General features: G+C 35.3%; 1 protein-coding gene across 4 annotated transcripts in view; it reads right to left on the bottom strand.

The window, feature by feature from the left end:
* LOC129749632 (uncharacterized) overlaps positions 1-15601 on the bottom strand; it is a 566714-nt gene that overhangs the window by 157052 nt on the left and 394061 nt on the right. For all 4 annotated transcript variants that reach the window (XM_055744666.1, XM_055744665.1, XM_055744664.1 and 1 more), the window contains exon 2: positions 1076-1272. In XM_055744666.1, coding sequence (XP_055600641.1) covers positions 1076-1272 — 197 coding nt within the window. The remainder of the gene's footprint in view (positions 1-1075; positions 1273-15601) is intronic.

Genomic DNA, 15601 nt, shown 5'->3' on the forward strand with positions numbered 1-15601 from the left:
GACAATGAAGTATTTGTGAGTACATTGCGTTTAGATTATTTGTATCTGTTTTGAGATTTACTGTGTTTGGATTGTTAAAAATGTGACACATCTCCAAGAATTTTAGTGTGTGTGTGTGTTGAAACTTGTGTCTATAATTTTAGTATTTGTTAAGTCGAACCTATGTCCCATTTCTAAACAGTGATCGATCAAGGCTGTGGTGTCTTTCTGCTTGGCTGTTACTTGTGTTGTGTTTTGCTCTGGTTTTTCTCCATCGGTGATTTCGTTGATCCTCTTCTTCTTCGTGAGCTTGGATGCATATTGTTCTATAAGTTTGATATTGCTTGGAGTAAATATAATATCATCTTAAAAATAATAGACTGAAGTGCCGTAAATAAAAACTATTACATCCAATTACCAGTCGATCGAAAATCTTATACTTTTTTAATTTTAGCGTTTTTAACAGCTTGTTTGAAAGCTTTGACACCTTAGGATGAGAATAAAAAATCTCTAAAAACTGCTTTGCATAGCCAGGAAATTTATTGATTTGCATAACATTTGCAAAAACATTTCATGAAATTATTAAACGCTCTAGCAAGAAAAGTCTGCAATTTTTAAATACTTTTCAAAGGATTCAGTTTTTATTTTGAAATGGTAATTACTTTTTTCATGAAATTCTTTGCTGCTTGTCATGTTAACCAAAAATGAAGCTTAAGAATAGTCAAAACTAAAAATCAAAGACCGAGTTCATTTCAAGCTTATTTGAATTTTCTGGATAATTTAATGTGCAAAAATTACTTCTTCCATACAAATTTCCATACAAAATTGAACGCGTTGCGCTAACTCAAGAATCAACCAAATCTTCTCAAATTTTACACTGATGCTTGGTGACCCAAAAGGTATCGAAAAAACATATGGGAGCAAAAAGTCATTTTTTTGGCAGCGGTCTAATGTACATACAAGGTCGATTGTTTGAGTTCAGCATAGTTATTTTCGCTGCCACCCCTCAAAACATGTATCAGTGCCGAATTCAGCACCTAGCCCCTAGAGCTCCGAACCTAATCTGGTGAGCATTCACAAATTAAAAATTACTTACGAATGGAAAGGGATTCTTTGTCGGAATCCACTGGTAAACGGGTTGTCCATCGAGGAACCATTTCAGCACAAATCCTTTTTCGCTCTCGTCCACATCGTACTCGCAGTCCAGTATCAGCGGATCCGGATTCTTGGAAGTCTTATCTAACAGGTAGGTGGATGGCACTTTCAGACTCGTTATTTTCACTGCCGCACAAACTGCAACGGGAACAGAAAAGAAAAAGAAAATGTGAGAAAAAGGAGGGCATCAAATGAATAAAATTACAAATTAGACAAATTGTTACAACCAACGATGGGAGACACAAAATGGTTGATGGTGGCAGGGCAAACGGATTTAACTGACACCAACCAACACGAAGAGTGATTCCGTGACGAACGTTTACCGGAAATTACAATTTTGAGCCGGTAGCATTAACGTGCCCCATGCTGTGCTATTTCCGGATCTTTTGATGATTGCAACTCTGGCTAATATCTACCTTCATATGACGACTGTCTAGTGATTAGATGATGGGGAATTTTGTAACTATTTTTTTTCCTTTCCTGTCGAGTTGATATGTTTCGTGATCGTTGGACATAAACGCTTTGGCAAACGAAGCCAGGATGTCGATTCGTTTTCTGGAACGACGACTAATGGATCCGTTTCTAATGGTGTTGGCGTTGGTGTCGTGTTGGCGAATAGACTTCCGATGTCGAGTAAGCCTTCTTTTCAGTGGAAAGGATTACAGTTTAGATGAGGAATTCTGTAGAAGTTACACTCTTTCAAAGTTCCAGTTTGCAAAATTTTCTAAAAATACTGCAACTATGTAAAAAACTGAAGGAAAAATCCTTGAACAACAAGCTTGAGTGAAATATTTGATTAATGTAGTTTTGAACTGTTACTGTTTGAACAAGATTTTTCAAAATCATTTCGCTATTTCGAAAAGATAATGTAGGTGTAACCCTCATCCGCTCGTGAGTGTCAATTTAAAAATATTGAAAGTTTGGTAACATGTAACTTAATTCAGACGCATCCAAGTTACAAAAAATCCTCTGGCAACTCCATTGAAATTTTAAATTTTTCCTCAATATTTTTATGGACGCTCCCTGAAAGCTCAGGATAACTCCTGTTTGGGATCTTGAGTTTCAATTTGACACTGCTCGCTTAAAATGACTGTATCTCTCTTTTTTCTTGATCGATTTGTTCAAAATTTATATTTGTTAAAACCTCGTACGGTAAGTCAAATATGATGCTCATATTCAGCTACACAAATTCATTTTTACGTTATTCGAAGTCATAGAAAAAGATCGAAAAAGATGCTTCGGAAAAGAAATGCTCAAAAAGTTCTTCAATTTATGGAAATATTTCAAAGATCAATATTTAATAGTTATTCTGATATACTATAAAAAAGTTTATTTCTTTTGTCTCTCGAATTTTCCAGGATGGGAAAAAATGTTAACGAAAAGAAAACTTTTTTAGCTTTTCACAAAAATTAAAATTATTTGAAATTCAGGAAAAAGTTTATCAATGATTAGAACATCCTGAAATGATTTTGTACCATTTTCAAAAGTAAGTTCAGATTAAAATGCGATTCGAAAAACAACCTTATTGCATATTCGGATACAAGGCACTCATATTGATCAAAATATTATCCTAAATTCTTTGAACTTCGGAAAAACTTATCAAAACTCTAACGCGAAAGATGTTCTGAGACCAAATTGCAAATGGAAGTATGAAAAAAAAAAAATCTTTTTGCAATATTTCACAGTAAAGCCTTTAGTTATTTACAAAAATACTGATGTTGCATTGAAGTACGTCTCGGTGGTCGAGTGGTTAGCGTGGTAAGACGGTAGTCGCTGGTCCACTGATGGCATGGGTTCGATTCCCATCTCGGTATTGGGTGTTAAATGTTAATCTTAAGTTGTCCACGTCATTTATTCAGTCTGTCGAGCCTAAATCGTCTAAGACGGTGTATGTCTTTAAAAAAAAGTTTTGTGGAACGGAAATTTGGCTATTAGGATTTTTTCTATACTTTTAGATATTTTCAAAATGGATGGAAAATAATGAATTCAGAATCAAAATTAAAACAGTGTAACAAATTTTCGATTCAGGAATTTGCATAATAGTTAATAAACATCAAATTGATATAAAACACTAATATCAGTGCTGATTCCTATTTTTTTATTTATTTTCAAATGGTTTTATTATGCCATTTCACAGACTCCAAATTTGTATCGACGATATCTGGACTTCAATTCTTTAAGTCCATTTTCCCATAAAAAGAACACTGTTGTCGTTTTAGTAAATGGGGCTTACACATACAAAATACAGAGAAAAAACGCTCAATACGGTAAGAGATATCCTTAAACTGAGATAAAACCCCCAAAAACAAAAATATCAATGTTGTATACGAAATTAAATGTGAAAAATGTGAAAAGTCATACATAGGTGAAACTAGTCAATTTTTAGAAAAACAAATAAAACAACACAATACAAATGTATCAACAAAACATATGAGTACAGGACTAGCACAACACAGTCAAGAAATATTTAAATAAGGTAGTGTCGGAGCCATATTGGATTTTTTTGTTACGTCACAAAAACGAATGTATCGAAAATTGATATGCGAATGGCAGAAATTTTAAAGAACACGTTTTAAAACGATAATGAATTCCAATTTCATTTTGATAGTGTTGTAGGGCCTCTATTTCACTACTTTATGAGTTTTTTTGGTCCTTTGAAGATTGCATTATGCTTTTATTCTTATTTTATTAATGAATGCAATGTCATCTTGAAGCTAAAACGTGCAACAATGAATAAAAATTCAGCTTTAAAAAGGTCTAGCTGGAAGTTTATGAGTGTTCAACCGATTTTCATGATTTTTATCCAATCGGTTTACCATATTAAATTCCTATGTAGAACAATTAATTTCAATTTACGATTGTTAACTCGATTTACTAAAATGCCTATAATAAATAGTGGTTTTGTATAAAAGTTTGTGTATAGATTACTTTATTGTAATAAGGATCTTAAACTGCACCGACTTGAACAATTTCATGGAAGACTTTGAACTAATTTTAAAATTTTGCATATTTGAGTAGAAAAATCCACCATTTTTTTCGAACTTCGATGGTCTTTTTTACATAAAAATTCCTCGAAATCGCAACTTTTTTTTAACCGATCTGGAAGAGCAAGAATTCTTCTAGAATTACATTTTTTTAAGAGTGGAAAGTTTTCAGCAAATTCTTCAAATTATTAACGAAAAAGGCAAACTTCCTAGTAAATGAACAGATTTTTCGTGATTGTGACGACACAGTCTGTACCAAAACTAAAGCAGGGCTGCCTCGGCACTACCTTCTTTAAATATTCCTTACAACACAGTATAGAAACTGGTCACCTATTTGATTTTGAAAAAACAAAAATATTAGAAATAGTAGCAGGCTACAATGCTTAAATTACTGCTGAGACTTTTTTCATTAAAATTAAAAGAGACCCTTTGCGGGACAAAGGGTCTAGAACGCACCTTTAAAGCTTCCCATAAAATATGCTCTTGGCTCATTTTCAACATCTTTCAATTTTCTTCTATTAAGCATTTGCTTTGTCTATCCGTCATTTAATTTCAATCTTTAATTCTTCTATCAAGAATTTTCGTAGTAAAAAATTCTCCACAAAGCCATTAAACTATCATTTAATAATAATCAACGGTGACTATTCGTTAAAAAGAATAAAGTTGTTAATTAAGTTAAAATTAATCGTTTGAAATATAATTTTAGTGTCCACTGAAGAGGAGCGAATAACATAGTAGCTCGAAACGTATGGACAACTGATATAAAAGTTTTCAATCATTCGATAACTCGAAAAAAAAATCGATTATTTAATTCATAATCTAACGCGGCGATAAACACACGCAGAGAAAACTTGGATTTTGAAATGATACAAATCTGACTTTGATTCAAAACAAAAATAAAAAAAAAATCTACCTTTTTATTATTCAAAATTCCTAATTCGGAACAACAGAAAATATTTCTTCCAATTGGAATAAAAAAAAAATGGTTCAATAAACAAAAATGTTTTTAAATCTAGATCTAAATTACATGTAGCAAACGAAAAAAACTTTGCATCAAATGAAACTGTTATTCTTTCAAAGCATTAAGATTTTGATTCAAAGATTTTTCAAAAGAAAAATTTTTTGAAATAAACGAAAATGCCTTTGAATCAAAGAAATTTTTATTAATCCCAAAATCAAAGAAAAAAGTCCTTTGATTTTGAGGCACTTTCCTTTGAAATAAAAAAATCTTTTCGCTGCGTGCAAAAATAAATCTGTAATTGAAATGTTGAGTCGAAAAATCCACCCTGAATTTGAAACTCGGTTTTCCATCATTAATTAATAAAGACTCCTTATTAAAGAATGTAATTAATTGTCGGAATTTAATTTTAATTTAATTAATATTCATTTTAATAGTTTTCTAGCTATTCATAGTTATTTTATTTCAAAAAAACAACAAATCAAAACAAATGAATTATTAAGCAGTAGAGATGTACCGAATATTCGGTTGACCGAATATTCGGCGCCAAATGCCGCCGAAAAACCGTTAAGCTGAATATTCGGCTCACCGAATAGTTGAGCTTAGTATTCGGCCGAATAGGCCGAATATCTACTACAGACTTGTAAATTTTTCAAATAATTTTGGATAATTCATCAAATATCCAAAAGTAATGTTGTAAAAGCTACACAATCATTAAAAACTTATGGTTTCATCAAACCATCTATGGTGTATACGCGTATCTTTCACTGTAGATCGTTCAGGAGAATGCTGAACGGTATCGTTTCATACTTTGATTATATTTTATTCCAGATTTTCTGATATATTCAGGCTTGCCCATAAATCCAGTAAAAATCCAGATAAGTCAAATCTGGCCGGGATGTTCAGATATTGTTAACAACTTTCCGAGTTTTGCTCGAGTTTATTCAGATTATTTGCTAAATCAAATAAGAAACTAAAATTCCTCTTTAAAAATTTTTAGATTTTGTGTTCAATGACGACTTTTCAAAAAATTCAAAATAAACTTTAATTTTGAACTCTTTTAAATTTCCTTTGCAAAAATTGTCCTGAATGCCTGATCATGTGGATATGTTTGGTTGAAAGTATGGTATGCTTAAGGTTAAAGATCATTTATCTTTTCAACAACTATTTTGAAGATACCTTGCAAAAATTCAACCTTCATCTAGTGCAATATCAGAGAAGCAATTTCAAATAAATTGGCACCTGTTTTGACATATTTTATCCCCGATTTCATAGGAACGCAATCTCTTTGGTGATAATCGCCCTAGAAGCGACTAGCCATCTGATGTCTTTTCAGTTGTTGATGATATTTAAAAAAACAGGAAAACCCCTTCTGAAGGTAAAAGTTTAAGGCTAAAAACCCTATTATTTAAATAAACGTACAACAACAACAAAGACCCCAATTTAAAAAAAAATGTATGTATCATCCGATAATATCATCTGGTTGAGAATAATCGACTAAAAAACATGAGGGGCATGAATATGGAAGAAATTGAAAGCATTGAAATAATCGCTTAGGTTTTTTTTCATAACAATCTCAATAGAATATTCGACCGAATATTCGACCGAATCGGCCGAATATTCGTTTGGCCGAATAGTTGAAAAGGTCAATATTCGGTATTCGGCCGTTTGCCGAATACCACTATTCGGTACATCTCTATTAAGCAGTTTTAGAAGCTATAGTTTTTCAACTACCAGATAAGGGTACACACAGCAAAAATTTTCTAAAAGTATACGCAATCTTAATACGAGCGATCTATTTTTTCACAAGTGTAATTAAAAAAAGATGCAATTTTCAACTCCTTTTGATGTAATTTTAGTCATTTTTCAAAAAGTGAATAGAAATATTTTTTTTTTTTTTGGTTTATAACTACATTCTGTAATGCAAAGTTCAAACGATCGATGAAATTTATATCACAAATAGTGTAAATTTATATCTGTTGAATAAGATATTACACGTAAGATCTAAAATTACATCGAAAACTATGTGAAACATAACAGATGCCATGTTTTTTTCGCGGCGTACGTTTGTTTACTTTTGACTCGAGATGGTGGTTCTTTTACGATTAGCCAAAGTCGCTCGGAAGTCTCGGTTGCATTCCGCCCAGGCAAAATTTTGTCGGATATGTGCATTATGAAGTGGTAAGTGAAATGAAATAAAAACATTGTAAGTATTTTAATGAGAAATTATAAAAATTCTTTTTGAATTACAGAAACAACCAATCATCGAGAATCGACCAGGAGATTGGTGTGATCAAGAGTTTCATGTAATAATCATAATAGTCCGGTATACAATGGTTGACCCGTAAAATTACTTTAAATTCATCAGATACAACATCTCCAGCCTAGCCCTGTGTTGTGAAGAAGAATACAATAATTATTCTCGTGTTAGTGAGTGACCGTTTTTTGTTAAGTATTATTTTGTCAATATATAGCACATAAAAATAAGATCCCATAATTTTTTAATTAATTAGAATCGCAACAAAGAAAACCTGATATTTTTGATGATTATTTTTTAATATTAACGATGGAAAGGCTTGAAATTTACATGCCTGTGTATTTTTACACGCAGCTTTCTTCGTCTGTTTTCGTGCATCGATTTCGATCTAAATTTACACGCTCTCAAAATTACATCATTGAAAAAAATGCACAGTGGTAGAATCTTAGATCAAAATCGAAGTTCCGTTATTGTGCATCGTTTTCAATCTAAAATTACACGAATTTTTCTTGCTGAGCAGATTATGGAAATTTTCTTTTTATCGATATTTCCTCGCAGTGAATATTATATGTGTGAGTTTTATAAAAGGGTATAAAAATAAGTATATTGCGAGAAATTCGTTAAAAAATTTCACTGTTCTTACAACATTTCTTATTTTTCAAACAACTTGTGATTAAGTTTAATGAAATTCAAGGGGAGAGGGAGGAACAGTATTCAGTCAATTATTTTATACTCATATGTAACTGTACCCCCACCCCCTTTCTCACTATTCGCTCTTTCAATATGCGGTTTTTTTCCAATAGATATTTACGTTCCTTTTGTTTGACTGATATTTTGAAATTTGGAAAAAAAATATTATTACTTCTCATATGGAAGCATAATTGTATCATATCGTGTTGGTTGGTATCTTTGCAAATACTGGAGAGCTGAAACTGGATCTGCAAATGTTGAATGTAGTCTCTTTTAGGAGGTTCCCATTTCTCGGTCTATTCAAATATTATTCATCCGATTATGATTAAGTATAAACTTTCCCTGAGATTGCATGATCATGACCGAAAAGTTATAAATTGAGTAGATGTGCTGTTTTTGAATAAAAAATTGAATTGAATGAGTCCTTAATTTCTTTAATTAGTTAAACAGGGTCCGGCAATTGAACTGCTACATTACTTCAACAGTAATTATTTCGTTGCACACGAAACAGTTTGAACGACCCCTCGTCGCTTTGTTTACATTAAGTCTTAACTATCATTGCATTGGATGTAAGTGTTACTTTTGTCCGGAAAAATTGACCTCGAAGAGAAACGTAGCGCTGTGGATCCCTTGTTCCTAGCTGGCAAACGGCACAAGGACATAGTTCAGGAGCTGTCCGATATAAGTGTGTGCAGAAGTTTTGTATACCGTACAGTTAAAAGATATCCGGAGACCGGAAGTGCAAAAAAACGGTATGGTGGGAGACGCCGACCTACTGTAGTGACACCTGCCATGGCGAAGATCGTCAAGAAGCGCCTTAAGAGAAATCCTCGTCGTAGTGCCACTAAATTGGCAGAGGATCTCAACATATCGGATCGAAGTCTCCGCCGGATCCTGAAAGATAAACTTCAGACCAAGTCCTACAAGATACAAAAGGTTGAAGACCTTACGGTGAAGCAGAAACAAGAACGGGTAAAAAGAGCGAAGGCGTTGCTGAATATCGTGTTTACCGACAAGAAACTCTTCACCGTACAGCAGTTCGTAAATAAGCAGAACGATAGAGTTTGGTTGCCAGACAGATCACGAAGCCATGCCGACTTGCTGACGGCCACCCGGCGACAGAAACCAGCATCGGTGATGGTTTGGGCCGGAATCACCCGTGATGGTCGAACTCCGCTGGTTTTTGTCCCTGAAGGAGTGAAAATCAACCAAAATACATATCGGGAACAAGTTCTACAGAATGTCGTCGAACCGTGGGCACGTCGACATTTTGGTTTCAGGTATTGGGTTTTCTAACAGGACTCGGCGCCGGCTCACAAAGCGAAGAAAATCCAACTTTGGATTACGCAACATTTTCAAGGGTTCATTTCGAGCTCCGAGTGGCCGGCGAGTTCGCCAGACCTGAACCCTATGGACTTCGCTGTTTGGAGTATGTTGGAGGCCGAAGTCTGCTCTAATAAACATGAAGGTTTTGAGGTTTGAAGCGACATCTCGTGGCAACCTGGGATAAAATACCACAAGAACACCTGTGGGCCTCATACGATGCGTTCCTCGACCATCTGCAGCGAGTGGTTAAACTCAACGGCGAACAAGTCGAACTTTACCAGTGAATTTTGAAAAAGTTATTTGTTTTCAAGAGAAATTAAATGGAATTGGAATAAGAAGTTGTTGTTTTGATCAATTTATATGTTTATTTCAATTGCCGGACCCTGTACTAGGTATCAATCGTTCAATGACTTACAAAATAAAACTACAAATCTATGATTTCTAATTTTCAATATTAATTTAAAATCTATTTCAATTCGTATGGAACGAAGGGTGACAAAAACAACTTGCAGCTATTCCATCTGAGAAAAATAGAAAAACTGAGGGCAAACGGACGTTTAACGTGGGAGAAAATTCTTCCGGCACCGTTTGTTTCTTCCTTCGTCATTTCCGCTATCTTGATAATATAAAGCTGGATTTACAGGTATACCTTTCGAAAAAAAATAGCATTAAAGTCCGACCTGAATTTGAATCTGGCTCGTGCGTCTGAACAACGTAATGTCTGTTTGCATGTGACGATACGTAAACCTTCCTTCCTTAAATTCATAGTTGGGAAGCCCCTTCTATCACCAACACCGAAAATATATACACACACATTCGTGTGAGCCAATGGAGTCACATTCAAATTGGATTTGTCTCGTTTTATTTGCCGGGAAATTTAATTTTGTGTCGAATATGTGTATGTGGGAGGGGTTTTCGAATGTAAGTATGAACTTTGCAGGAACCGGGGATGATGGCGAAATTGGTTTTCCTGAATTTCGGTGTAAAATTTCCTGCGACGAAAGAGGTGTTATACTGGCATTGGAATAGTTACGATAAAGAAAATAACTTTGTCGAATGATTTGAATAGTGACCCTTCGGTCGAATCAGGATTGAGACAGGTCCTGGATCCTTCTCGAATGCACGTAGGGGAAAAAGTGAAAGAATTTCTTAAGTGTTTACACAATTTAGGGATTATCAAATTTTCACAAATTTAAGAAGGTGATCCCGAAGGCTCCGAAAAGTATTATCCGATTTGGAAACATCTGTAAAGTGACCCTGTGACCTCCCATTGCCTAAATTCCACAATGCCCGGATGTTTCCATTCGGTTTCGGAAAATTGAAGGCACAAATAAGCCTCCGGAAATGAAAATCTATTTGTAAATTTTGAAACGAGGGAAATGGCAATCTGTGCAAACTCAACTGCTGAAAGAAGGCAAACACATGCGGTGTGGTGATAACAATCGGAAAAACCAGATCCAATGTCAGTTTTTCGGATCGAGTTTGTTTGCAAGCCAGCAGAGGAATAACTAATCGCATTATAGGCTTGGGTTTGTCTGAAATCGAGCACAAACGTAAGTTTGCATCTGTGTAGAAGACAAAGTTTCTATCGCATAGAATAATAGATAGAAGGCTTCCGACTCTTAGATGGAGCCCCGGTTGATGATTTTACTTGATTGCTCGAAAGTAATATGAGACGAGGCACATTGTATGGGATTTAAGATTATTTTTTCCATTAAAAAAAATGCAATAATGAAAATGCTAGAAAAATATACCGTCAAACGGGGCATCATGCAACAGCGGGGTTCGATGCAACATTTATATAACACTACATTGAATCAATTTTTAATTTAATATATTGCAATGAAGTTATCTTTTAATGATAACAAAATGATGATGACATAATTTCTCGCATTTTAAGCTAGTTGTCTTAAGTTTTTTATTTTTATGTAAAATTTGAAAAATCGAGCAATAAATGTACAAATTTTAACATTTTTTGATGCCGAAAAAAACTTTACCCAGTATGACGGATCGGCTTGTTAAAATTACCTACAAACTTTTTACAGGTTTCCTCATGTTATACCAACATTGTTGGTGTAAAAATATTTTTCGAACAATCACCCAATTTTTTTAAATGAATATTTTTAAAATTCAGTTAGGTGTCTGGGGTTAAATGCAACAAAATGCAAATCAAAGAAATACCTTGTAAATCTCGTTTCCATGTGCTGGAATATGAATGTTTTGCATCACGCGTTTGTAAACATTTAAATTTCATTCATCCAAACATTTATTTTTATGATTTCAGCTTGTAGATTTTTTCGTAGTATTATTTAACCCCTAAATGTATGCAGCATCCTTATTTTCAGAAAAAATGTGAAAATTTGTTTTTACAGACCCAAAAACTACTGCAATTGGTGTTGTCATGCGTAATGGTCTTTAAGGCATCGCAAATATATTAAAAACTATGAATTTTCGTACGTTTTCATAAGATTTTTCATTTAAAACAAAGTTTGTTGCAAGTTACCCCATTTCGTAAGGAGTGTGAAAATCGCATGTTTTTAGAAAATTAAAAATAACTGAAGAAACCAATAATTTTTTTAACTACGCCAATTTGATGCCCCAGCATCCTTACAACTTTTGATGCATAAAGGATACGATTTACTGTGAACATAAGTTTTTTAGAAGCCATTGAAGTTGAAAATTGTTGCATGTTGCCCCAGTTGACGGTACCAATCTAAATTTCTAAATATTCCTTTATAAGAAACAAAATATTAACATTGTTCATCGTTCTTTCCAATCGAATCTACTGGAAATTACAAAAGCTTCGCACATTAATGTTAACACGTTTTTCTATCATGCCTTTGGTTTATAAAAAGCGTATTATTTTCCATTCCCTTGAACAATCTTTCCAAACGGCTTGAATTTCCCCGTGGAAGTCAAAGGCCAATCCTTCCAAGGGACAAATAGTCCAAATACCATCGGATTTTCAAATTTTCGTAGCTTTGCCCCCTAACTGATGTTGACTTCCAAAATGTGGTCCTCTTGTGTGAATTTTTCGTTCAGAGCAGACAACAGTTCACACTGGGGCTGATTTTTCATTTCAGGCACATTTTTCGCCTCCTATCCCCCAAAGCCAGATCAAAGCTGATCCCAGGGTTAGATTTTGCTAGCACCCGAAAAAAAACCGGAACGGTCCGGCCGGGGAAATTCATTCAGCAGCTCAAATCGGGTGGCAATGAATGAATGGGAGAGATTTGCGATTCCGATAATTTGGCACCTGAATTAGAATGAATGAAATGCAAAAGTAGTGCTATCAGCATTCAGTGGATCTTTTTGAGAATGCTTTAAGCAGGGAGGGTTGAATGAGCTATTGTAATTCTTGATAAATGAAATAAACATGAGTATAGAGCCATCATTGCTTCCTTAAACATTCGATGAATAATCAGATTTTTAAGCGATTCTTTTGCATAGGGTTCTTAAACGGCCCCTTCGGTGGAGAGAAGGAAATTTATCTGCCGCATAAGGGAGAGGAAATTCAATATTCAGATAAAAGGTTGAATGCATAAAATATTAACGGAGTAAGTACCACTTCCCAAAATATTCTTCTAATGCCATAAAATAAGACATTGGATTTCAGTTTATTAAAAATTTGATTTTATTTATTTATTTCCTCCGCACATGGCTGTGCGGTTTAACAGACACTAAAAATCTCAGTAGACTGTTAAAAGTACCCATTAGCTAAAGATGCTATAAAATAAGTCCGCTCAATTTTAAAAAAAATAAAAATATTGTCACTTAATTTTAAGTTCCGCTTATTGAAGTTAACGTACGTCTTTCAAAAAGATAAATAAATGAAAAATGCATAATTTCATCATCATTCTGATTCAAAAGCTAGAAGCCGCTCACGTATTAAATTGTGTTTTAAGATCGGTGCCAAATAATAAAGAATCTAAATGTTTAGTGTAATCAAAGAAAAAAGTCGATATTTTTGTAAAGGCATTCTTGAAGCAGTCAATTCAGTAAAGTCAGTCAAGTCAATCAAGTCTTTCGAAGTCAGTCAAGTCTTTCGAAGTCAGTCAAGTCTTTCGAAGTCAATCAAATCTTTCGAAATAAGTCAAGTCTGTCAAAGACAGTCAAATCTTTCGGAGTCAGTCAAGTCTTTCGGAGTCAGTCAAGTCTTTCGAAGTCAATCAAGTGTTTTGAAGTCAGTCAAGTCTTTCGAAGTTAGTCAAGACTTTCGAAGTCAATCAAGTCTTTTTTTCATTCGTCTAGCATCGTTCGTGCAAGACAGTTGAGTTTTTTTCTAACCGCTTCGCAAAATAGTGGCCAGTGGAAAAAAAAAAAAAATCAACCTTTCGGCCGTTACATTCGGGTGTGAACACCGTCGGGTCGAATAATCCGGTACATGGTGCCAGAACCGCGTGGAAATCTAGTGGTGCTTACGTATTCTGCCTCGTAGCAAGTGAGTGCATCGATTTTGGCCACGATCAACATCTCCTGGACAGCCGCCATTGTTTGCATATCGAACAGCTGCAACAATACAAAGGCTAATCATCGTCATCATCATTGTGATCGGTCACACTGCCTGGCGTCATCGGAGGAATAGTCGGAGCCCCAAAGAATAAGACTGGTTCAAAATAAGTAGTTTTTTTTTTATTTATTTATAAGTTCATTATTTCCTACTGTTTCATTTTTCCTTTTTTCTCATTCTATATTTTCATCTTTGATTTGAATTTTCGTAGATTCGTGCATATTTTATTACGGCAGACTATTCGGTCTTCGTAATAAAATATGCTCGAAGGCGGGGGTTCTACCCCGGCGGTTTCGATGGATGTTTCTCAAAACTCTGTCAAAACTGCTGGGAAGCCCTCCCGACTCAGGGTTTACCCAGAAAGTACTACTTTTTCCGGTCCGTGGGTGGTTTACTTCCGGCCTAAAACCGATGGTAAACCACTGAATGTGATTCAGATCACAAAGGATCTGGCAAGATGGTCCTCCGTAACCGATGTTACTCGGGTGAGACCAAACAAGTTGCGAGTTGTTGTGGCTAACCTTAAAGCCGCCAACGAAATTGTTGACAGCGATTTTTTCAAGTTAGAGTATCGCGTCTTTATTCCCTCTCGAAATGTAGAGATTGAGGGTGTAGTAACTGAAATAAGTCTGTCGGAAGAATATATAAAGTCTAAAGGGGTGGGCAAATTTAAGAACCATGATTTGACCTCGGTCAAAATTCTGGATTGCCGCCAACTTTCAATTGCCACCACAGAAAACGGAGACAAAAAATATTCTCCGTCAGCCTCATTCCGAGTGACATTCGAGGGTACCGCCCTCCCTCACTACATTTTGATAGATGGGATTTTAAGGCTTCCTGTGCGACTCTTTGTGCCTCGCCCAATGAGTTGCAAAAAGTGCATAAAAATGGGACACACGGAGTCCCATTGTTGCAACAAAGCACGCTGCTCTCGTTGCGGAGAGAATCATGAGGAAAGAGCATGCTCAGCAATAGACCAGAAATGTGTTTATTGCGGGGGCTCACCTCATGATATCTCTGTGTGCGAGGCTTTTAAGAGTCGCTGGGATAAGGACAGGCGCTCTTTGAAAGAGCGATCCAATCGTTCTTACGCAGCCATCCTAAAGAGCGCTTGTCCCCCAACTCAATCTACATCAAACAACATTTTTGCGTCTCTGCCAGTTGACGATGGGGCTACAGATTCGGCCGATGAAGGGCGTCCATTCGTCTTGATTGGGAACTCCAGGAAGCGAAACAAAGCATCCTCAGCGAAAATACCCAGGAAAACCCCCCCGATCCCCCCCGCATTTAGCTTTGGTCATAAACCAACCTCAACGGATAAAGGAGAAATCCCTCCAGGTTTTCGAGGGAAAACATCACCACTGAATAATACAGCAGTTCCGGGAACATCGAAAGCTCCAACATCTACAGAATTTTTGTCAGCTCCAACACACAAACCAGGTCTGTTTAAGTTATCAGACATAATAAATGGATTATTTTCGTGCTTCAATGTTTCTGACTCTGTCAGAAGTATTGTAACCTCTATGCTCCCTATCGTAAAGACACTTTTCCAGCAATTGATGCAAACTTGGCCCCTTCTTTCAGTGTTCATCTCTCTTGATGGCTAATTTAGCAAGAGAGGTCAGAGATATCACTGTATTGCAGTGGAATTGTCGTAGTATTATTCCTAAAAAGGATGCGTTCAATTATTTACTTCACAAAACAAATTGCGATATTTTTGCATTGTCTGAAACATGGCTTTC

This window comes from Uranotaenia lowii, chromosome 2 (genome assembly GCF_029784155.1).
Source record: "Uranotaenia lowii strain MFRU-FL chromosome 2, ASM2978415v1, whole genome shotgun sequence".
NCBI classification, from domain to species: Eukaryota; Metazoa; Arthropoda; class Insecta; order Diptera; family Culicidae; genus Uranotaenia; species Uranotaenia lowii.